Below are 23,401 nucleotides of genomic sequence, written 5' to 3'. Positions count from 1 at the left end.
CTCGTAATCGTCATTTTCTCGAGAAAATTTGCGAAAATCCGCAACAAACTGCTATTATAGTAAATGTATGAGTGAATACACATCCATAAAATTTTATCCAAAATGGCAACGTGGTCAATGTAGTGCAACAAAAATTTTAGTTAGGTTAGGTTAAGTTATATCTTTCGAGTTTCGCCCTCTCATAGAGAAGGCGGGAACTTTAAATAAATCTCATTTTGCTAAAATATACACATTTATCAATAATAAAATATAGAGGACAAACTCGCTTATTTACAAACATAATTAGAATAAAATTTAACAACTGTATACGAGCACATTGTAAATTACAGATGTCATCTGGTTAAATTATTCGAGCGAAAATCTTAATATAAACGTTTATATTAAGATTTTTGCTCGAATAAATGAATAAATTAACCAGACATCTAACATTTGTAATTTATATTGGAATATGCTTGTATAAAGTCGTTAATTTGTATTCTAATACACATTTATATTATCAGGTTTATTTGTTGAACTTTTTAACGAATACTCATCGCCAGCTAAAATCTAAAGGTCACTCAGAGTCATAAGCCTGATAACAAGGTCAATGTTATTAGAGCTGAATTTTCTATTTTGCATAATTATCAGTTGTTCTTTTATTGTTTTGTTTAATTTAATGTTCATAAAAATATAACAGATATTTTTAGATTAACGGAAAAATATATAAATATATCTAATCAGGGCATCATCTCATAAATGATACTAATAAGTTATCTGTAATTGTTTTCAGGGAAGCGTAGCTTATGCACGTGCTCTTTGCAAGATAAATCTTCTCTCAGAAAAAGAATTGCAAATTATGAATGCGGCTTTTAATCAGGTATTGTTTTTTAATACTTCTATTATGCAAAAAAGTTGGACTTTAGTAACATTACAAGTTAACAAAAAATATTTGTTACTGTATCGCACTCCCGTGAAAGTGACACAAATTGAAATTTTTTTTTAATTTTATATTCTACGCAAATTTTTTCTAGGTATTTTAGCTTTTAATCAGGAAAAGAGAAGATTACATGTAAGTTGAATTTATACATTTTTGTGAAAAAAGAGTAAATACAAAAAGTGAGATTGAAAACGAAAAAAAATAACACAAATCGCAAACAACTTCTAAGCAGTTTTGTATTAACTGTGTTATATAACATAAATGTTATATAACTCACTCCCTCTCTATTCTTCTTATTTTTCCTCATGTTCTCCAGTCTCTTCCTAAATTCCTTCTTTCCCTCCTTTATCCACATCCATTTCTTCCTTCTATTTCCTTTTCCCCTCTGATCTCTCTCGCGTGTTATTTAATACCCATACTACTATCGTCATCCTAATCCACCTTATTCACCACTCTTAGTTTTGCCACCCTTGTTTATTACATAGCCTGGCATCGATTACCTCTTTCCACAGAGTCTACATTTCTTTCTTTACTAAAACCTATTAAAAATATACCACTCTGCTTCCTGTAACTCTTCAATCAGATGCTGTCCCTCCTTATTTATCTTCTCCCGCAATTTCCTTCCTTCCTCTTCTACTCTCTCATCCCTCCCTTTGCTCTGAAACCCCCGTCTTTGCGCTAAAATCTTTCCTAACTATCGTCCTCACTCCTTCTTCTTTATTTTCCGCCTAACTCTATCTTTCTCATTTTGCCCTCAGATCTCCATTACTATAAACTCCATCTTTCCTCTATAATTATAACCATTCTTGTCATCATTTCCTTCATTTCTCCCTCATTTCTACATTGTATCACCTCTATTCCTCTCCTTATTCTCATCATCATTTCCTATCGTCCACTTCTTCTTACACTTTCTTCTTGCATCTGCACCTTGCTCTCAAATTCTTTTAGCAATCCCTTACACACGGAGTTCAAATACAATCGAGACACGCTTAGACATGCAACATAGTATACACACAAACATTTATAAAAGTATTCTATATTAATATTAAAATATTATAATTGTTAATCAATTAGCTTCCTTTCAAATTTCATTCCCGGCACATCGCTATACTATTACTCCTAAAATAATTTAGCATGCAGGAACAAATTTAATTCGACAAGTCTTTGTATAGAATTAGGAGAAGATTTTGTATAACAATACGGGCGCGCTCCGCAAGGTAGCAAGATTTGCGAGAACCACGACGTGAGTTCCTCTATTATGATTTAACTCGCTTTAAATTTAATATTTTATTTAGAAGAGGTCTCAAATTGGCATGTACAGCACATTAACAGCCTAGTACACGCGATCATTATGCGACGTATATTTATCAAAATAATAAAAAGAGAATCACAAAAAATTATTACTCTGATTTTTCTACTTTAATTGTATTTACTTCTAATTATATTATTTATGTTACGTCTGTTACTCAAATTGATCATTTAAATCTTATATAAAAGGCCTAGCCAAATAAATATGGTGAAACGGCCCCCACAGCTTTTTGAGTTGACCTTTTTTTCTAAGATAACTTATATGAAAAGACGCTTACATACAAAATTTTAGATTTTTGTGTGGAGACGTGACTAAGATAGAGCGAAAAAACAATTTTTTGTTACATTTTCACGATTTTCTTAGTAACAAATTAAACAAAATTTTTAAAAAATTCTGAAAATTTAATTACATTTAAATATTAATAAAAATACTTTTTTACATTTGTTTTCAATGCAAATTTCGATTATAAAAAAACGAAAATAACTTTTAAAAATATTTTTCACTCTGATTTCGTAGATTTACCACTTTGAAAAAATTACATGTAATCTTTGTTTCCAACTTCTAAAAAATATATTTTTTTCTGATTTTTTCAAAAAGTGCGTCAAAATAAAAAAAATTAAAATAACATTTTTTTGTTAATTTTTTTCGAAAAATGAGCAAGTAAATCGTTTTTATTAGACCTTTAACGTTTTATTTGTTTATAAAATTCCGTATTGAAATATTTTACTGATCACAAGTTGAAAGTTAGTGACAGCTAAGTTTCTTTTTAATTTTTATAATTTCATGACATAAGGTTTTTATTTCATATTTATAAAGATAAATCGTTTTTATCAGCTCTTTAATGTTTTATTTGTCTATGAAATTATATATTGAAATATTTTGCTGATCATAAATTAGTGATAGCTAAATTATATTTCAATATTTATTTCATAACATAAGGTTTTTAATTCATAAATATAAAATTACACTTAGACATTAATAATATTATACTTGGGTATTAATTTAATGTTACACTCATTGTTAGACATTAATAAAAATATTTTTTATGTTCTTTTCGGTGCGAATTTTGATTATAAAAAAATTAAAATAACTTTTAAACATTTTTTCCACCTCGATTTCGTTGATGGACCACTTTAAAAAAATTACATGTAAATCTCTGTTCCTAATTCCTACAAAAAATATTTTTTTCAGATTTTTTCAAAAGGTGGGACACAATGAAAAAAATTAAAATAACATTTTTTTTGTTAATTTTTTTTGCAACATGAGCAGGTAAATCGTTTTTATCAACTCATTAACGTTCTATTTATCCATAAAACTTTATATTGAAATATTTTGCTGATCACATATTGAAAGTTAGTAGTAGCTAAACTATTTTTCAATTCTTATAATTCCATAACATAAAGTTTTTACTTCATAAATATGAAATAAATGCTTATGTTATGGAATTACAAAAATTGAAAAATAATGTAGCTGTCACTAACTTTTAACTTATGATCAGCAAAATATTTTAATCCTTAAACACGTAAATGGGTCTGAGAGACCCAATATGAAGTTTTGAACGCTTGCTATGTGAAGACGGAATGAGATAGAAGGTTCGCACCAAGACGTAAAAAAAGTTTGAAATCTCCTCTTTCGATTGATAGATGACGGTAGATCAACTTTTTTGGTCAACTAGAATTCGAACGGCACGGCAGCAAAGTTTTGTTAGGGTCAATGCGACCTATATACTCGTAGTGTGTAAGTGAAATTTTTTTTTGTGAGTATTTTACATAAAAAAACTGGACAAAATACGTTTGAACAGATTGATTTATGGATGTTACTTGCATATACTCTGTCTAAAGTTGGAATACTATAAAATGTTGTACAAAAAAATTTTTCCGAAATATATCATGAAACACATCAATTTTCAATTTTAGACATGATTTAATCAAAAATATTTCATATTTGCCTTGTTATATAAGTACATTTTTCAATAGAAATGGCAATAATATAATTATTTTGAAAGTATGAATCTTTAGCTTTAAAACGCCGTATTGTAAAGTTCTTCAAAATTTTTTGTTGCAAAGATATGATGTTTTTTTTAAGTGGATTTTTAGATGCCCAAAAATACCTCATATTCTCCATGTTATATAAATATACTTTTAAAAGGAATGATTTTGCCAAATTTTATTTTAAAAGTGTGACTCTTTAGCTTTAAAATGCCGTATTTGAAAGTCCTTAAACGTTTTTTGTTGCGAAAATATGATTTCCTTTGAAGGAAAAGTAGATTTTTGACCAATTTCTCATTTTTGCTTAATGATTTTGCTTTTATAACTTTACTATAAATTATTTTTCGGCAATGCCGATTGTGCAGTCACACTCCTGAGATTTTGAACTTGTGTTTAAAAAAAAATTGTAGAAAAATTATGATTGTAATCAAAGTTATAGCTTCTCAAAGTTGAAAAAGTATCCCAGACCCAAAAATGTGTTTCCGTATTTTACAGGATCGATATGTTTAAGGGTTAATATGAAATTTTATAAATAAATAAAACGTTAAAAAACTGATAAAAACGATTTACCTGCTCATTTTTTGAAAAAAATAAAAATTAATGAAAAAATGTTATGTAAATTTTTTTCATTGTGACGCACTTTTTGAAAAAAACTGAAAAATTTTTTTAGAAGTTAGGAACAAAGATTACATGTAATTTTTTTAAATCAACGAAATCATGGCAGAAACAATTTTTAAAAGTTATTTTCATTCTTTTATAATCGAAATTTGCATCGAAAACAAATGTAAAGATATTTTTATTAATGTCTAACAATAAGTGTAATTAAATTTTCAGAATTTTTTCAAAATTTTGTTTGATTTGTTACTAAGAAAAGCATAAAAATGTAAAAAAATTGTTTTTTTGCTCTATCTTGGTCACGTCTCTATTATATAAAAATCTAAAATTTGGTTTATAAGCGTCTTTTCATATGAGTTATCTTAGAAAAAAAGGCCAACTCGAAAAGCCGAGAGAGCTGTTTTACCATACTTATTCGGTTAGGCTCTTTATACTTATTCTTTACTAATTTAATGCAGCTTTTACAAATAAAACGGCAAGTGCGAGAAAAAAAAAATTTTTTTGTGCACCGGATGTAACAAAAGTTTAGCTGAAAATCTGATTTTATAATTGATTCAACGTAAAAAACAGGTTTAACTTCTACATTTAATATATAGGGTGATTCAGGTCGCTCGCAACAGCTGCACGTACGTATTCCTCACGAAAAATTGAGTCAAAAATGTTAATCGCAAAATGTTGAGAGGTCAATAATTTTTAAATGGTGAGCGTTTTAAAATATCCAACCACAGAGCATGATGTTTGCGCTGTCAAGTGCGACGCAATCTGCGAACGGCCGGGCACTTTGGACGGATACCGTTAATAGTACGGTGTTGAACTTTAAGTATAGTAAAGGTTCCGTGAAATCTCTATTAACATCTTGAGTTCAGTTTAATTAACAAGAAGTAATGTCAATTGCAAATTCGTTAAAACATCATTTATATGAATAAAAAATGTACGTTTTTAAAATACATTGTATGTGTAAACAAATAAATTATAAATAAAATCAATATTAATTAAGTTATCTGAACAAATAATATTAAAAACTTTAGTCGACAAACATTTCTAAAACTTCTTTGTCAAAAGTTCTATCAAAAACAATATTAGAAAAAATTCACATTTGAAATTTGCATTTAATATAAATAAATATTTCATATTTAGGAAATAAAATAAACAAAAATCCGAATTACAATATAAGAAAGAAAGTTAGGAATACAGTGAAGATATCACTTGGTTGCGCCGCCTTTGACAGCGCGAACATCACGCCCTGTGGTTGGATATTTTCAAACGCGCATCATTTAAAATTACTATTGACCCCTCAACAATTTGCTATTAAAATTTATAACTTAATTTTTTATGAGGAATATGTACGTGCCGGCTGTAGCGAGCGACCTAAATCATCTTGCACATTACAAGCTACATAAAAATACGGACTTGGATTTGAATTCGAAAGCCTTCATTCTGTACTCTTGATGCTGAGCCACTGCTGAGACCGTAACTATTCCGTTCGCTTAACAATATTTATGGCCCTTAATCTCTTACAATATAAGGTATTATAAAATTATGTAAGCTGATTATTTTGCAAAGTATACTATAAGAAAAGTGTATAGACTTTTATAATTCTTTACGGTTGTTCATTCATGAGATCAAGAGTATTTCGAAATACCCCCCTTGGAATATAGATAGTCACGCACGCTTCCTTCGGATGCCTTATCGCTTCTGATTAGATTCTCGCGGTTTCGCAACCTACCCCGATTTATTCAGCGATCCTGCCTGGCCTTTTCGCGTTCTTGAAATCGAGCAAATAGTCACGGAGTTAAGCTCGCGGCTTGATTCACCGTTGCAGTTTTTTTGTACTCGATTTTACTTGTGGACAATAAAGTAATTACGTTAACAAACGAGTCAGTGCATTATTCGGGAACCTAGCCACTGTTTGGTAATTAAAGTGTCAGTGTTCTGTGAACTAAAGTTGAAAGCGCGCATGAACAAAAAATGGTATAGACTCTTCTTCATATAAAGTCGGAAACCTATGTGGAACAATTCTCACTTTGCCCACTAAAAAGAAAAATATGTCGTGTAAACTTTGTTTTGTATGGAAAACCAAAAATCCACATAAAACAATACAATTACAGACATTGTTTCGTTTTATAAACTGGAGAAAAGTGTGAAATGGATCTCCTTTGCAGAAAAAACCGAAAACCCCCGCATAAAATAATGCAATTATAAACTTGTTTTGCTCCATAAGCAGGGAAATGTGTGGGGTGGATTTTGTTTCTTGTGTAAAATACATGCATGGACAAAGAAAGAGCGTCTTCATCCTATAATATTTATAATATTTATAATTCAACTTAAGCTTTAATTTCTAAATTAGAAAATTTTGGTTCTATTAAATAATCATTTATTGCTAATAACTTTTTAACAAAGAACACGTAACAATATATTGTACGTTCCTCCACCTCGGGTGTACCTCCAACTTGCTCCGTCTACCGAACACTGTGTAGCAAGCCGGTCACATGCGCGCGCCAAGCTAATCTTACTGAGGCACTAAAGATATGAGTATTCTTACGGTCTGCCATTTTTAATCCTTTTCCCCTCCCTCTTGCCTTCTCACTCCTTGCCAACTAGCTGCTTCATCACATGGCAGCTAAAGGGCAAGGAATGAGGAAGCATAGGGGGGGGGGGAAGGAAGACTAAAAAAAAAAACAAACCATAGAAATACCTACAAAGATTATCTGAAAAGTTTCTGACCTAATAAAGAAACAAGACATTTTTTTTTCTTTATTTTTATTTTTCTACATAGTCTCCTTGTAAGTCTATACACTTCTCCCAGCGATGTTCCTATCTCATCAACCCGTCCAAATAGTACTTAGCGTCTTTCTCTGCAAAATAGTTGTTTATGAAGGTGATGGCCTTCTCTTTTGATGAAAATCTGTCCTTCAAGCTTTTAGCTTAGGAAACAAAAAAATGTTGTTTGGCACTAGATCTGGTGAGTAAAAAGAGTGGTCAAACAGTTCAAACCGTAATTCGTCGATTTTTGTCATAGCAACCGCTGAGGTGTGAGACGGTCCGGAGTGAGCAAACGCGACACCCGACGCGCAGTTAGCTTTTTCATGTCTAAATCTTGATTCAAAAATGTGACAAATACGTTTTTAGGACATCTTTATAGCCTCTGCTATCTCTCTAACCTTAATTCGTCGGTTCTCTAACACCATTTGGTGAACTTGAGCAATGTTATCGTCAGTGGTTATAGTTTTCGGCCGTCCTAAACGTTCATCATCACCCAAGCTGGTACGACCACGTTTAAATTCAGCTGCCTAAAATTTCACAGTGGTAAATGATGGTACAAAGTCCCCGTACACAGCCCCTAACTCATCTTTAATTTGCGTAGGCGTATTGCCTTTCAAAAACAAATATTTAATAACAACTCTATACTTGATTTTTTCCATTTTCACAAAAACACACATCGACTCACTCAAAGGATTATCAAACAATAATTGCGCGTCCAAAATGGCTGAAATTTTGGTGAGTTACCTTTCAAAGTATGCACAAACACATTTCCCAACATTTGTTGACGAGTGCTGTCATTTTTATGTTAAGGTCGGTAACTTTTTAGACAATCATCTTATATCTTTAGTGTTCTAATCTTGTCGCGTGTACACGCGACAGCACACTCGCCGTCTACCGTGTTCAGTAACGCCACCTCCGAGGGACTGCGTGCGCGGGTTGGTGCATCGCGTGAACGGGTATATAAGCCGGCAATGGAAACACCGTAGATTAGACCTTTTCGGTTCTCCAACCTGTCCGACTCTCTGAGTATTCTCGACGGCCTCCTGATTCAAGCATTCTCGAGTTCCTCGAAGACGAGAGTTCTCGCCTCAACACCGCTTTTGTCAATAAGCATTCTTGTCGCTTTTGCCGTCCAAGCATTCTCGACCAATCAATTCCGTTTCTATCGACGAGCATCCTCATTAATCCATCAGTCGAGCATTTTCGACCAACGCTCGCTCCGTTCTCGAGCATTCTCAAGGTACCCATCACCGTCGAGGATTCTCGACGTTGCCGTAACTTCTCAAGGCAATCAATTGTAACCTCACTATCGTCAGAAGGTCCGCGCTCTGACGAAATCTATCTTGTTGCGCAAGGCACGCTCGGGCGATTCGTAGAACCGTTTATCCAAATGCACTCTCGCGTTGACCGCAACCGCACTAGCTCGCGCTAACGCATTACCACGCTCCCACGTTTGCGTCACTGTACCAGCTTTCCGCAACTCTCTGACCCGTCACAGACCGAATGTCCGCTTAACTCCACTTACTCTAATTTAGGTGCATAATACATTATTAGTTACGCTTATACTTGTAGTATTTTTTACACCTGGTGGTAATTATTTCTTGTTTTTGTGTTGCTAGTTGCTATTATTACGCTGCTTATAATATTTTGTCATGCACAATACTAATTCTTCTTTGCATTTTATATAAATAAACCTTAATTTAGTTTTCAAGCATAATCCCATCGAGTATGATCATTTCGAACACCCGATCATTCGACTTTTATGCTGAATGCATACAGGACGCGTCAACGTGTTACGCGTGGCAAGGTAGCCAATCATTTTTTCTCTTTTATGGAAAGAAATAAGAAAGCAAAAAAATGATTGGCTACCTCGCCACGCGTAACGCGTTGACCCGTCCTGTGTGCATTCAGCCTTATCCGGACCGATCCCGCTCTCACCTCGAAACCGACTACAGTGATAAACTAGCAACGATTAAAACCTTTTGATTATTTAGGGTTGTAACCTTGACAACATATTGTTATACTCTTGCGGCACTCTCGCAACACTCGCGCACAAGAAAGGAGACGTACTTACATAAAACAACACTTTATTTAACAAAAATAATAACAAGACACGCTTGACAGCTTGTAAACCCAAACTCGTATCAAGAATCAATCTATCGGCCATTGTCAAGGCGCGATCTTCTAATTCGTACCTTTCGTCAATCGATATCAGCTAGCGGTAATATCTGAGGGGGGGGGCGTGGAAAAATAAACCCGTAACATCAAAGCTATAATAATATGTTAAGTTTATCAGAATCAACTCTCCCCATCGGTATAATTACTATTAATTTTAAAATACGCAATTTTCTTTTCTCTCTTCTAAACAATTTAAAAATTTTTCAGTTAAGTCACTTTTCTTGCGGAAATGCGATACGATAACAGTTATTACATTATGCAACCATTGTATTATACAATATAAAAAACTTTGATTTTTAATTAGATAAAAGACGAATGGGACAGTAACAAATTTATTATAAACCATGAAGATGAAGATGTACACAGTGCTAACGAACGAAGACTTTCGGTACGTTAAAAACAACATAATCTATTGATTTTGTACAATACTTATTAATGCAAAGTTATTTGGTCAATCATAGAATATTTAAAAAGTGTATCCGTTTGTATGTTTAATAGAGTATAAATTTCAATACAATTATACAGGGTGTCCCAGAAAGCTCGCATCCCATTTTAAGAGCGGATTCTTTGGAAAATTCTAAAAAAAAAATTCTAATACAAAAATGTCGAGGGTATAATGGTTTTCAAATTATTCGCAATTAAAATTTACGAATCACTGAGCTGACATTTTGCGCGCTCAGGCATGGTGACATGACAAAGGTACCACAAGGGTACCTCTCGATATTGAGATTGTCATATAAATACGCAGTGACATTTATATTAAGAAATTACTACTATAGGAAACATATTTGTACATTACATATGCACAATTAATGTTTTCAACAAAATATCAATTTAATAACAAGATGTTACAATAACCATTGGGTCAGCTGTCAAAATAAATTTATTACCATCTTCATATGATAAGAACTTTTATGGTAACATATTGATAATATCGATAATTTATGCGATGATATGAAAAAGATTGAATATGTTGATAAAGTAGAATTCAAACATATCAAATTAGGTCTATTTGACATTATCGCGTTTATATCAATTAAATTACTGATTTACATTTTTAATAGTTAAAAATGTAAATAAATTATTGATATTATCGATATGTTACCATAAAAGTTCTTATCATATGAACATGGTAATGAATTTATTTTGACAGCTAACCCAACGGCTATCGTAACATCTTGTTATTGAATTGATATTTTGTTGAAAACATTAATTGTGCATATGTAATGTACAAATATGTGTCCTATAGTAGTAATTTCTTAATATAAATGTCATTGCGTATTTATATGACAATCTTAATATCAAGAGGTACCCTTGTGGTACCTTTGTCATGTCACCATGCCTGAGCGCGCGAAATGTCAGCTCAGTGATTCGTAAATTTTAATCGCGAATAATTTGAAAACCGTTATACCCTCGACATTTTTGTATTAGGATTTTTTTCTTAGAATTTTCCAAAGAATCCGCTCTTAAAATGGGATGCGAGCTTTCTGGGACACCCTGTATAATGATTAGAAAATAGGCTAATTAGAGTCAAAGTACGCGAGTAAAAGTACGCAATCACAAGTATCAATATTAAATCATTTATTCTATTCAAAATTACAAAACAAACGCTTCGACTCTTTTTGGAATCAGCTTTAGCGTAACAAAAGATAGTAAAGTAATAGAAATAGAAACCGTCATCAGTCATCAAAAACAAGAAGCATTAAAGTCTCCAACAATTTGATAAATCCGTAGTAGTATCTTTAATCGTGATAGTGTCGCAGGAGATGACACTTAACTATATAGTTGTCATATAATTATTTTAGATGTTGAAAAATTATTTTAACTGAGACTGTATTTACTCAAAATTCCCATTTGGGTTGATGACTAATGAACTTTAGATAAGTTTTGTCTATAGAAATTAATTTCTCTTGACGAAGTACATAAGTACTCAAACGTTACTTGTTTCACACGTTCAACACGTGCTCACGGTCTCAAATCCGAATGCGTACTAACTGTCCGAAAAAGCACATCTTACTTACACGTTACCTCAAAAGTCAGGCGGTTGAGAAATGTATAAGTACAAACATACAAATACTGTAAGTCAGGAGGTTCCTAAAATATATAGAATAAATTAACGGTAAGACGAATATTACAATGAAAGTTAGTTAATCTTGTATCTCTTCGACGGATTAAATTAATTATAATTTACTCAATAACAAGAAATACTCATGATGCAAACATTCAGTGTCCGTTTGTAATTGAGACTGTTATCTTGTAACTGAATATGTAGCATTTCAGAAATTAACCGCCTACCTAAGTAGCGTTCATTATCTAAGATTTTGATGTTCTCCCAATCAAATTCATAATTGCAAGTAAGTCTACCCAGATAGCCAAATGACTTCAAAATGCCGTTATGTTGCTGTTAACCGTTTCAGCAACTGATGTCAACAAACTAGGGACAAGGTGCTTCCTCACTATGTATAAAATGCCCTCACAATTCTAAATTTGATGATGGAAAATTGATAAAATTACTTTATTATCTTGATAGCATTACTTCATTATACTCAAACATACGTATGATAACAACATGATGGCAACTGTTGCCATCAGTTTGCTGTCCGCGTTTAACAACATATTGACGGCATGTTGACGGCATTTTGATAACAACATGAGAACAACTTGTCATGATGTGGTATTCGTGATATACAGCATGATGACAGCAACATGATGGCAAAATTTTCAAAAATATAAACGCCTTACATTTGATATAAAAATAAGTTAACTATTTACATGTAAAAATGTAAAATTTTATGGACTGTTTCACACACACGTCACATTTAAAAAAAAAATGAGAACTAGTATTCGTCTCAAAGTTACAAAAAGCAGCTCCTAAGAGTCTCACTGAGCTGGTAAGTCGATCGCGGTGACGCCTAGATATAACACCTGGGGGTCTATCATGTAACATTTTCCCTAGGGCGGAAACGTGAAAAGTGAAAAGTTTCACGTGAACTGCACGATCATGTATGTACGATTCCACGGAATCATGTAACTCACTCATGAGCGGAAATATGAACTTTTTCACGTGAACTTTTTCGCCATCAGCCGTGATGGCGAAAAGGTGAAAATTTAGGGAATTAATAAATTGTATGTATTTTGAAATAAGAATGAAAGTGTGGTAACAGTGTGGTAACAGTTTGAAGAGGTATTATTGAAAAGGTTAACCTTTTTGGTATTGCATTGCGTTGATAGGATAAAGTAATACATACATAAATAAAAATAATGCTTTTGTGATGTAATTAGGTTTGATATTTATATTTGACAAATTGATATTTTGATAATTATATAGAATGAGGTTTCATCAAATGCAAATTTAAATAAAAATATACTTTAAACGCGTTTTGATACACAATGATATAAGAAAAGTGCGTCTTGTGAAATAGAATATTAATCAATCATGTAAGTGTTTATAACTTATAAATTTGGAAAATACATGTGTGAGCGGAGAATTCAGTTTTGATCAAGGTCCGTATTCTAAATTATTCAATATTTTTTAATTAAACAAAGTTAAATTTAATGACTAGTGAAATTAATTTACTTTAAAATTTGCATAAATAGAAAACTAAATTAAAGTTAATTTTGAAAAACAATGTTTGAATTAAATTACAATGTAATTTTGAGTATTAGATTACTACATAATAATATAGTTGTTACAATATATGGATCATTAAAAATAAATGTAATATATATTATATTTGTAAATTAAGTTTATGCAATATAAGAAATATTGCTATTTATTTATGAATATTTTTTTTACAATTTTTTTTTATATAACAAAATTTTTACAGTAAAAGTTATACTGTAAAAGCAGATAGAAACCTTTTTCACGATCGCTTGATAGTTGCAATGACAGAGCCTCTAATGGTGAATTTCGGAACGCAAACTAAATTTCCGCGCATTATTCATATATAATCGCTGTGCGTGAAAAGATTCACGTGAACTCTCTATGAGTGAAAAATGAAAAATGAAAAGTGAAAAGTGAAACGTGAAAAGTGAAAAGTGAAACGTGAAAAGTTCCACGTGAAATTACATGATTGACCCCCTGTAGTCGCACCCGACTAACGAGAAGATCCCCCGCCTAGCGGTGGCGTCAGTACTCACTTGTTCGCATGGGGCCTTAAGAGTCTCGCACATGAAATGCATAACAAAGCATAAGCTGAGCATAAGACCTCTGGACCATAGAAATCTATGTAAATCAATATGGCGACTTTATGTTGGATGCTCATTGGTTCATCGGTCTTATGTTGTGCTTATGTTAAGTTATGCATTTTATGTACGAGATCCTTTACACATACGGTGAGACCGCCTAGCGGCGGTGGAGTGACATCCTTTTGGACACAGCACGATTGGACACCACCATTCACAGCGCTTGACCAGTGGAAAATCTCTAGGCATCGGCCGCCATGAGTGGTGGTGTCCAATCGTGCGGTGTCCAATCGTGCGCACCCCGCGGCGGTGCACGCGCTCGCCTGTTTCGCCGTAGTATGTTGTGAAGATCGGTGCCCAAGCCGCTACATTTATACCTACATATAATTAATGAACAATGTAAAGTACCTAATTAATGATGGAATCATAGTTTTTAACAGAATTGAAAGAAAAAAGTGAGGACTATATTTGTTGAAAATTTATAATAGTATTTTAATTAATTTGAAAAATCTTTAACTGTGATGTACAATAGGCTAATCAATATTAATAAATGAACTATTTTACAAAATAATGTATCGAGCAATAAATATTAAACAGTGTAAAAATGTATATATTTTTGTTTCACAAATTTTTAAATATACTTTAAAGTATATTTATTGCCGACTGAACAACAAATGTGTATTGACAAAATTTTTGTAAACATTCTTTTTTTTTTTAATTTCTCATGATGGATTCTCATATTTTAAATTGAAATCGATGTTTGTGTTTCTATAAAAATTTTAAATGGCAATAAATTTTGTTCAATGTACACAGTTTCTTTGTATCCCTGCCATATATTTTATATTTTTGGAAGAAAATAACTCTTAATATTATAAAAGATATACAAATTTTTTATTTTATTAAACACAAAAAAGAAGTGACAATTAGCTCTGTTATTCTGTTTATATAATAAATTATTCTGTTTATATATTCTGTATATTATAAATTACATATTTTTGAAAATAATTATGTATATTATATATGTATATTACATATTTTTGAAAAGAAAAAATATAACAGTTTCAAAAAATTAATATTTTAAAATTATTGAAAAACAATGAAAAAAAAGTTATTTAAATACTAGAAACAAACGTTTTTAGAATGTTATTGAAAACGTAGAAAAAATTTCTTACATCAATATTGTCATAAAAATAAAGAACAATACTATTATAATGTTAACAAGAACTGTTGTTAACATCATAATATTGACAACGAGATACAATTCAGAAACTTTAATGATATTCAGCCAATATTTTGCAACATTTTCAAATATTTTATATGCCATCAGTTTGCCATTATGTTGTCGGCACGATACTGTATATGAAATGCGAGATCATCGCATGTCGTCATCTTGCTATCAACATGACACGTTATTAATCCTCACTATTTGCTCTTGAAATTTCATAAACTATTGATGTCTACAAAGAAGTAAGAAAATCAGGAAGGAGCATTTGGCGAGAATCCCATGGTTACGCTTGAAACGGAAGAAGCCTTCTAGTAAATATAGGGATTTTTTGTTTCTAGATTGCCGATTGCTTTTGCAATAATCTTTTATAACCTCATTTTTATAGCCTATTATATTATAAAGTTCATTAACAATAAAACAACTGTTAGTATTGTTTTATTGAAACGTATTTTAATATATTTTACAAAAATTATAAAATTTACAAAAACTGTACAATTTTTTGAAACTGTTATATGTTCTTTCTTTTCAAAAATATGTAATATAAATGTATAATATACATAATTATTTTTAAAAATATGTAATTTATAATATACAGAATATATAAACAGAATAATTTATAATATATTTTTTGGTTCTTCATTTCACAATATGGAATAATTGCTATTTAGTAATTATCTCAGAAGTAAAAGAACTTTAAACATCATGTATTGCAAAAGTATATATGTATGATTTAATTACCTAAAAAAATGCAATATTAAACTTTACATGTTAAATATTACTACATATAACCCAGATAGCACAAAATATTTATAAAATATTTACTAAATATTTATAATATTTATTTTAATGTTTTATAAACATTTATCAAAACATTTAATAAATGTTTTTATGGCCGTAGATTGGACTGATCATAAATATTTATCATAAATGTTTTAAAAATATTTATGATTTATGATAATTATTTGAAAATGTTCAAAATATCCGCATAAATATTATATTACACCACATAATCCCAATGAGTAAAACAATATTTCTATATTTTAAAAAACAATTTTCGCCAAAAAATTCCATTAGGAATTTTTTTCGGAAATTCCGAAGCGGTCACCCATCCAAGTCGCGACCAATATTTTAGAAAATATTTTAACAATATTTTTGATAAAGTTTTTTATAATCTTTTTCCGTCATATATATAAAATATGTATAAAATATTTCTATAATATTTATAAAAAATATTTATGATATATATTTATTAATATTTATCGTAAATATTGTGTGCTATCTGGGAAATCTCGTGTAGAGGTCACAATAGAAGTTTAAATAATGGCACTTAACAATTTGGCAGCCATCTTAAGAGGCTACTTTTGTTTCACGGGTTACTAGAAAGCCTCTTTCCTGATTTTCTTACTTTTTTGGATGCCTATTTATTCTCATCTTTAACTATATAACTATATGGACTGCCAGTTGGCCATTTCCCGCTGTCTTCAACATAACGTGCGCCTCCGACGGTTTAATGGCAGAAAATTGAAATACAAAGTCGCATTTTGCCGATAAAATAGAAAAAAAGAGAGAGATGGAATATGACATGATATTGCATTGTTTTATTATACTTAACAAAGTTCAAAACAATTTGTAATACATAAATAAAATGTGCAAATTTTATTTGTGTATTACAAATGGTTTTGAACTTTGTTAAGTATAATAAAACAATGCAATATCATGTCATATTCCATCTCTCTCTTTTTTTCTATTTTATCGGCAAAATGCGACTTCGTATTTCAATTTTCTGCCATTAAACAGTCGGAGGCGCACGTTATGTTGAAAACACAGCAAAGCATTGTGAGAATAGGAAAAGTGGGTGTAACTGGTAGTTCATAGTTATATAGTCAAAGGTTCTCATATTGCTAACTCAATTTGTACATCCAAGGACTTTGATTTTGTCCATGGGGAAATTTTCCAAACTGAAAAGTCACCACTTTCTACATACTTGCAGTTCATGATTAATGAAATGACTAGAGCTTATTGGTCGTTACGTTAATCATGAATTGTAGAAAGATAACGACTTCTTAGAAAATTTCTCCATGGACAGAATCAAAGTCCTTAGGTATACATAAGACTTCGGTGTCAGCAAATTGACGGCAACTTCACAACAACTCGTAAAGTGCATTAGTTTATTTAACATGCAAAATCACGCTTAGCTATCTGGATATGTACTGTAATGACAGAGTGATTGTTTGTATTCCAATTAATATGATTGCGATGCTTAGTAATTCTTGCTTTCAATTTTCTACTGGTTTGGCCCACATATGACGCCTCGCAGTCTTTACATGGAATTTTATATAAACGACATTTTTCTTTAAATTATTCGGGAGAACATCCTTCTGTACTTTAATAATTAATTGTATAAATATTATTTACGTTATTAAAAATTGAAACAGCTGGCAATAAGTAAGCGACATAATAATAATACCGCGGTATCTCACTCGCACAGTGTATAATATAGCTATAGGACATTGCGAGTCCGTAGCACGTCGCATTATGCTAGCTCTCTCGATCGTACGTTTTGTATTAAGAACGCAACACGACAAACCCCATCACTTATCCCTCCTCGCTTCCCAATTTTCTCCGCGCTACTGGAGACATGTATTATATTTTTAAACTGTTATATATAATTTTTAAACCGTTTTCAAATATTTACTAAAAAAATATGTCATTTAAAGAAATTAAGGAATATAAAATTTCATTTTTATTATTAATTAAATTAAAATATCTCATAAACACAAAAAATATATTTGCAATTATAATTTACAATAACTGTTTAAGAACGTCAAAATAAATGTTTTATAAATCGTTATACCTACAACAGTATCCGAGTAAAACGATTTTGTTATTGTATATTTTTTTGTCTAGATCTTATAAAAAAAGTTAAAAGCTGTACACTCATTGTAAAACAATTATTGTAAATTTTTATAACACATATACTTTTTGTGTTCCTAAACAGTTTTAATTTAATGTGTAACAACTCTGCTTTTATCGTGCACGAATGTAGCTCGCCGGATTGCCAGGGCGGAGTCCAAGACAATTAGACACATAATGTAAGAAACAGCAAAATTTATTACGAATTTTGCGAGTTTATTTGAGGTGAATTAAAAATCACGTTAGGCCATTTTTGCTTCAATGTTGCCTAACTCAGTAAACAAAAATCATACAAAGCTCAACAAAAACACAAATTAAAGCTAAAGGTCCACGCTTTTGAATGCTGTAAACCACATTTGCGTGTAATTTTTATTTCGCGTCGTGGAGCTTTGCGAAATTTGTAAAAAATTTAGAGATTTGACGCATTCTTATTTGAATACGCGTAACTTCGTAAACAATCTGTAAATTGTTTAATGGCTTATCAATCTCAAAACTAGAGATTTTAAGCTTTAAAATGCTTTTTTTAATTTTTTTACAATCATTTTTGACTAAGTTACACTCTTTTACATTATGCTTATTTTTCGGAGTTAGAATAAGTAATCACTTAATTTTGCTGTCGAGTGTACACACACACACACACATTAATTCTTTATAATCTTACTAAATTGAAATCATATATTAGATAATGAAATCATATATTGAAATCACTTATAAAAAAAATATATATTGTTTAACACTAAAAAACGCGTGATATCAATACAAAATTACCTTTTCAAAAAAGATGAAAGAAGGCGCCAATGTATATATGTGCGCGCACCTTATTTAATTCAACCTAAGTGTAGTTTTTATAAAAAATGAATGAAATTTTTAAATTGAGCTAATAAAAAGAATATATTGCTCTTTGAAATAACTGCTGTATTTACTTAAAAATAAATATCTTAAATTTAATCCAACCTAAATGTATTTTTAACAGCGCCAAGTTTTTGTAGTTTAAAAATTTTTTATTTTAATAAAACATTCTCATTTCTGTTTTGTCTTTAATTCTTCGAGATTAAATGTTATATATTTCATTAAAACTTTTTAAATTAAGTACATCCACTTAAGTTAAAACAGAAAAATGTTTTAATAGAAATACACAGACAGTATCACTTGCATTTTATTTAAAAAAGAATTAAAGATACCGCTAGTTGGGTTTTATTTACGAAATATGTAACAACCTGTGTTTTGTCCGAGCGCGGACGAGCTCAGGGAAGCCAGGGCTCGAAGGAAGGTTGCCGGGTTCAATCAATTCCGAGATCGGACGTGCGTGTAATGTGTACTGACTTTATTTACGATCTACTAATGACAATATGTGCCCGCAGTTCGCGGATACACGCGGTGCATCCGCGACGGTACGGTGACGCGGGTTTATAATAAGAAGACGCGGTATTACAATAAAAAGACGCGGTATTTACAGTGAGAAGACGCGGTATTTACAGCAAGAAGACGCGGTATTTACAGACCGGGGATCTATGTACATACGTCCGGTCGCTCGCACTCGGGTCGCGGTCGGTGCGAGAGAGCGCACGATAGCGCGGTCTCGCTCGCGCTTGGTGTCGGTATCGTCGCGAGGATCCTACGATGTTTACGTCGCCTTGTCGGTCCGCGGTGCGCGCGGGCCGGGACGCCCCACGCTAGAAGTCGCGTCGGTGTTCCGCGAATTCGCGACAGGTGCGCGGCGGGATTCCCTTAGTAGGGAATCCCCGACGTGAGTCGGTGTCGGCTGCCTCGAGAGCTCTCGATGGAGGCAGAGATATCTCTACCCCCTTGGTGGCAGTCGTTACCGTGGATGTTTGGACGGAGATGGGTTGAGGGAATCGTTGAGATCTCTCAACGGTGGCAGAGCTCGCTCTACCACTCGGATTCCCTCGGTGCTGGGAAAGCGGGATCGGAAATCGCCGAGATCTCTCGGCGGTGACAGAGCTCGCTCTACCACGCGGATTTCCTGGGTCTGGCTCGGAGGCTGGACCGGAGAGGAGTCGATCTCTCTGTGGGATCGTCCGCCTTTTATACCCCGATCTCGGAGAGTCGGGGATGTTCGAGTGGAGTTCGGTTCTTCTCGGAATACAGCATCCCCGCTGCTCCGAGATCGGTCCGGTATCGCGCTCTCGCTTGAGCGTACGCCTCTCTGTTGCTCCAACGCCAGGAGCATGCGAATCCGTGCGCGTGCGCGCGGACTTCGGGCGTTTAACGGCGCGCTCGTCGGACCGTTCGCGTGCGTGTGTTCGAGGCGATTATCGGCGCGTAGCGCCTGTTCGTCTGTCCGGCGGGTGTTCGGCCGGACAGGGGGGCGGTTCGTGGCCCCAGGGGGAACGATGCGGAGGCGCATCGTTACAAATAAATATACTATCACTTGCATTTTATTCGTTAAAAGTAGTATAAGAGTTTCAAACAGCAATATATTCTCTTTATGATTGGGGCTATTTAAAGATTTCATACATTTTTTGGAAAAAATACATTTAAGTTGGATTAAACTTCAGATATTTATTATTAAATAAATACAGCAGTTATTTTAAAAAGCAATATATTTTTTTATAATTAGCGCAATTTAAAAATTTTATTCAATTTTTAGAAAAAATACACTTAGGTTGAATTAAATAAGGTGCACGCACACATATACATTGTATATGTATATGTTTACATTGTATTTGCGACATTTTTTTACCTTTTTTTGAAAAGTCATCAATACGAGGCTGCGGTTAACCCTTAAACACACCGATCCCGTAAAATACGTAAACACATTTTTGGGTCTGGGCAACATTTTCAACTTTGAGAAACTATAACTTTGATTCTAATCAACATTTTTCAACAATCTCTTCTTCCACATAAAAGTTCAGAATCTCAGAAATGTGACTGCACAATCGGCATTGTCGAAAAATGATTTATTGTAAAGTTATACGAAAAAAATCATTAAACAAAAATGAGAAATTGTTCACAAATCCAATTTTCTTTTAAAAAATCATATCTCTTCAACAAAAAAACTTTTAAGGACTTTCAAAGACGGCGTTTTAAAGCTAAGCGTCATACTTTCAGAAAAAAATTATGGTATTGCTATTTTTTTTTAAAAGTATAATTATATAACAAGGAGAATGAGATATCTTTGGGTATCTAAAAATCCACTTCTCTTTTAAATCATATTGTTACAACAAAAAATTTTTAAGAACTTTACAATACGGCGTTTTATAGCTAAAGAATTATACTTTAAAAAAAAATTATGTCACTGCCATTTTTATTAAAAAATATATTTACGTAACAATGCGAATATGACATATTTTTGATAATTTTAAGGTGTCAAAAATTAAAAATTGATGTGTTTGATAATATATTTTGGACCCTACGCAGAAGTTTTCTTTTTCACTATAGTAATTTAACTTTAGACAGTAACATATGGAGCGTATGGATCTGTTTGAATGTGTTTTGTCCAGTTTTTTTACATAAGGTTATTTACAAGAAAGTTTCACTTACAACATTATATGAGTCCCATTGACCTTAATAAAACTTTGCTGCAGTGCCGTTCAAATTCTAATTGATCAAAAAAATTGATCAACCATAACAATCAAAAGAGGAGATTTCAAACATTTTTTACGTACTCGTCTGAACCTCATATCTCATTCCGTCTTCAAACAGATAGCGTTCGAAACTTTATATGGGGTTTGTCAGATCCATTTATGTGTTTAAGGGTTAATACCGCTTCGGCAATGGATGCATCGGCCACAATAAGAACACTTCCTAGGGGAGGATCAGTTGACTCACCCTGGGATTATAATCCCAATTTTTTTAATTATTTCGGAAACGAAAAAATAGTCTACGTCTCTTTTCGTTTGATCGAATAGGTCTTTGTTTTGGAGTAATAAATTTGTAAAAATTGGCCATATCCGAAGCGCATCGCAGCGCTACATTTGAGCCTTCTCAATAACTGTTCTTCCAAGCAGTGCAGTTGACTTGAATTAGGTGCCTGCCTCATAATTGTGAGATCTGAGTTCGCTCTTGGAAGTAAGCAATAATTTTTTTTTAATAAGTGTTTTTATTTATTTATTTGGATGATATTGATATAGTATGTAAATTTTTGAAATAAAAAATTTTATTTAAAATTACATTTTAAACATTAATTTAAATTTTATTTGGAAGAAATTTTAATTCAGTAATAATATTTAAAATAATAAATAAGTAATAATGATAATATATAAGTTATTTGTAATGGATAACATGATGGTGAGGGGGTAGGAGAGGTTTGGAGAAAAATAAAGAGAAGAATAAAAGTAGCATTAAAGAGAATAAAGAAGGAAGAGAAAAAACGAAGAGGATGGTGAGATGAGAAATGTAGGGACAGGAAAAGAGAGGTTATGGAGGAATTAAAGAGGTGGAAGAAGAGGGGGGAAGAGGGGAAAAAAATATAAAGAAGTAAGGAGGAGATACAGGAAACATTGTGAGGAGAACAAGAAAAGGGATAGGGAAAGATGGGAGAGGGAAATAGAAGGAATAAGATCCAAAAAGGATGTATGAAAGGTTGTGAATAAAGGAAGGAGGAAGAGAAAGAGAGTCAGGGAAGGGATTGAAATGGGGGAGTGGGAAAAACACTTTAAAGGGGTACTAGGGGAGTGGAGTGGAGGATAAAAGGGGAGGTAAAGGAGAGAGGGGTAGAGGAGAAAAAAGAGATTAGTAGAGAGGAAATTGATAGGGCGATAATGAAATTAAAGGAGAGAAAAGCAGCAGGAGGGGATGGGATTATGAATGAAGTGTGGATATACGGGGGAAAAAAAATAAGAGAATGGCTTTAGAAGATATGCAATAGAGTGTGGAAGGGAGAGGGATGGCCGGAAGAATGGAGAGAGGGAATAGTGGTACCGATAGTAAAAAAGAGGGAGGGAAAAAAGATAGAAGACTATAGAGGGGTTACGCTTACGCAAACGGCGTATAAAGTGTATGCGGCGGTTTTGGCGGAGAGATTGAAGGAACAAGTAGAAAATAAAGGGATATTACCACTGAGTCAAACGGGGTTCAGGAGAGGGATAAGAACACGTATAGACCACATATACGTGTTAAATTATCTAATAAATAAGAAAATAGCAGAAATACTGGTACAAACAATGAAGAAGAAGGGAATGAGAAAGAGTCTGGTAGTGAGGTGTGAGAAAGTTTTGGAGGAGACAATAAGTAGAGTAAGGATGGGAGAAAGGGAGGGGAAAACTTTTGGACAAGTAGAGGAGTGAGACAGGGATGACTGTTGAGCCCATGCATGTTCACACTACTGCTAGCGGATTTGGATGAGG

General features: G+C 32.6%; 1 protein-coding gene across 3 annotated transcripts in view; it reads left to right on the top strand.

The window, feature by feature from the left end:
* LOC105201255 (argininosuccinate lyase) overlaps positions 1 to 23,401 on the top strand; it is a 154,500-nt gene that overhangs the window by 8,643 nt on the left and 122,456 nt on the right. For all 3 annotated transcript variants that reach the window (XM_039446419.1, XM_039446423.1, XM_039446410.1), the window contains exons 3-4: positions 770 to 856; positions 10,074 to 10,157. In XM_039446419.1, the coding sequence (XP_039302353.1) occupies positions 770 to 856; positions 10,074 to 10,157 (171 nt within the window). The remainder of the gene's footprint in view (positions 1 to 769; positions 857 to 10,073; positions 10,158 to 23,401) is intronic.

This window comes from Solenopsis invicta, chromosome 1 (genome assembly GCF_016802725.1).
Source record: "Solenopsis invicta isolate M01_SB chromosome 1, UNIL_Sinv_3.0, whole genome shotgun sequence".
Classification (NCBI taxonomy): Eukaryota; Metazoa; Arthropoda; class Insecta; order Hymenoptera; family Formicidae; genus Solenopsis; species Solenopsis invicta.
This window is presented reverse-complemented; position numbering and strand designations above follow the sequence as displayed.